General features: G+C 61.6%; 1 protein-coding gene across 1 annotated transcript in view; it reads right to left on the reverse strand.

Annotated features, from left to right (window-relative positions):
* Positions 1-8: 8 nt before the first annotated feature.
* The window catches only part of CD99L2 (CD99 molecule like 2), a 92217-nt gene continuing 90009 nt past the window's right edge, over positions 9-2216 (reverse strand). The window contains exons 10-11 of the mRNA XM_077771208.1: positions 1246-1311; positions 9-424 (exon numbers count right to left, since the gene is read on the reverse strand). Of these exons, the coding sequence (XP_077627334.1) occupies positions 360-424; positions 1246-1311 (131 nt within the window). The 3' untranslated portion in view covers positions 9-359. The remainder of the gene's footprint in view (positions 425-1245; positions 1312-2216) is intronic.

Genomic DNA, 2216 nt, shown 5'->3' on the forward strand with positions numbered 1-2216 from the left:
AAAGCACTTGGAGGTCACTGCCAGAGACACACTGAGTTAACGCAGAGTGCAGGGCATCACACCACCCTGGGTTCCAGCTCTCATCCCTCACCTCGGTCTCCCCACCCCCAGCTCCCTCAGGCCCGGGGACAGGCTGGCCCCAGGGGTGGCAGCCTGGCGGCTTCAAGGCTGATGCTGGCGCTGGGTTCCACCCTGAGTGTCTTCGGGGCCTCTGTGGCAGGGCAGGCGCAGAAGGCAGACTCACACGCACCCAGAGCTCATCTGGAAAACTTAAGACGAGAAGCCAATGATGTCAGCAAAGCAGTGCAGCAGCTGGGGGTCCGAGGGAAACGAGGCATCCCTGCTGCAGAGTGGCGCCCTCAGATTCGGGGCGCATCAGAGGGCGGTGGCTCTGCAGACTGCGTTTGCAGCGTTAGGTATTTCACTGGGGAGAGAAGACAGCAGTCAGGAGGGGGTCGTTTCCACCCAGCACAGAAGGTGCAGATACACAACTGAGCCCCTGCTGAGGCCAAAAACCTGGTTTCTGGTCTGTTGTGTCCAGAGGCTGGGGCAGCTCAGCCCCTCCCGGCCAGCTTCCCCTCTGGCACCCACTCTGTCCCCAGTCAAGCAACCCTGGACCCCAGAGAGAAGGAGGAAGGTAGACAAAGCCTGTAAACGGCTCCGCCTCTGTTTCCTCAGCTGAAAAACGGGACTGCTCCTGACCGGGCTTGCTGGCCAGTGGTAGACGTGCATGCAGTGGTCACTGAGTGTTTTAAGAATTCCTATAGTGAGGGGGGGCGCCTGGGGGTCTTAGTTACGTGTCTGACTCTTGTTTGCAGTGCACGTCATGATCTCATGGTTTTGTGAGATCAGACTCCATGTTGGGCTTACATGGACAGCACGGAGCTGACTCTCTAAATAAACTTACGAACAAATAAAAATTACTACAGCAAATGTCACTGTAGAGTCTGTTTTCCTCGGTCCCATTGCGGGACCGCTGAGTCCATTCTGTCCTAAGCAGCAAGCGTGCGACACTTTCCTCAGTCACACAGCTTGAGTGACGACACACCCCTGGGCTTCCCGGTCCCCCACCTGCACGTTGTATCCGTCTTGAGAGGCATCTGTGTGGGAGGCATCTGTTTTTGCTGACAGGGAACACAGTCCCAACAGCACGTGGAAGTCCCTGATGTGCCACCAGACACTGAGACTGGTTTCGCTCCGTGCCAGGCCCGCTGGCTAGCGGCCCTTTAGCAAGAGAGCACTCACCTTGGGGTTCCTCGCACACGACGGCTTCCAGGTTCTCTCCCTTCACATAGTCTGCACTCAGACCCTCTGCAAAGGGCGAAGGGCAGAGTGGGTGACTGACAAAGGGCCCCCACCAAGCCCAGGGGTTCTCATCACTGTCCTCAGAGATGACACGGGCAGCGGCCTCTGACAGCCATCCCCACAGGGCAAGCACCAGCACACGTGGAGCCGGGGGCCAGACAGCAGGCGCCTGATGGCGGGGTCAGCACCACCCACGGGTCCACATGCCAGCCCCGGGGCCAGGGCGGTGGAGAGGGAGGGGAGCGCCGCACGAGGGACTGACAGATGCAGGGCGGAGGGGGCAGAGAGCTGAAGGCGGCTCCTGCCTCCGGCCTTCCCAGTGACTCCCGTGACTCCAGGCCAACAGGCTCCCCCAGCCCAAAGCGGCACGTGTTGTCCCCGCCCCAGTGCAAAGGGCCCAGGGCCCACCCCCGGCCGCTCTGGTCGGTCCTATGGCCTTTCTCCCCACTGACTTCCATGAGGGGCCTGGGGATTCGACAAGCACCTGCCAGCCCTCGGGGCCGTGAGTGGCGCCACGTGGATGTAAGAGCCCACGCTCGGGACTCAGAGTGGACCCTGGCCTGCTGCTCCTTAGGGAGAGTCAGGAGTCCGTGCTGTGGTCCAGGAGAAGCCGGGGACTGGAAGCCGTAGCAGAGCCCGTGGGAAAACCAGGCCTTGGGTCTCAGCAACCACACGACTGAGCAGGCGCCAGTGTCCATCCTGCTGCCACCACGGGCCTCACCCAGGCTCCCCACCTGCCTACCCAGTACTCGCTGAGCTCAAGGTAGACACCAGATGGGCCCAGGGAGAACGGCACGTGTGACAAGGCAGGCGAGGGAGCCAGGGAGGCCTAAGCAATGACCATCAGTGGGCCCGAGTCCCTGACAGGACCCCCACCCCCCAGCCCATGCGCCCCTGAAACCAGCCCCGTG

Source organism: Crocuta crocuta, unplaced genomic scaffold, assembly GCF_008692635.1.
Source record: "Crocuta crocuta isolate KB4526 unplaced genomic scaffold, BGI_CrCroc_1.0 scaffold1304, whole genome shotgun sequence".
NCBI classification, from domain to species: domain Eukaryota; kingdom Metazoa; phylum Chordata; class Mammalia; order Carnivora; family Hyaenidae; genus Crocuta; species Crocuta crocuta.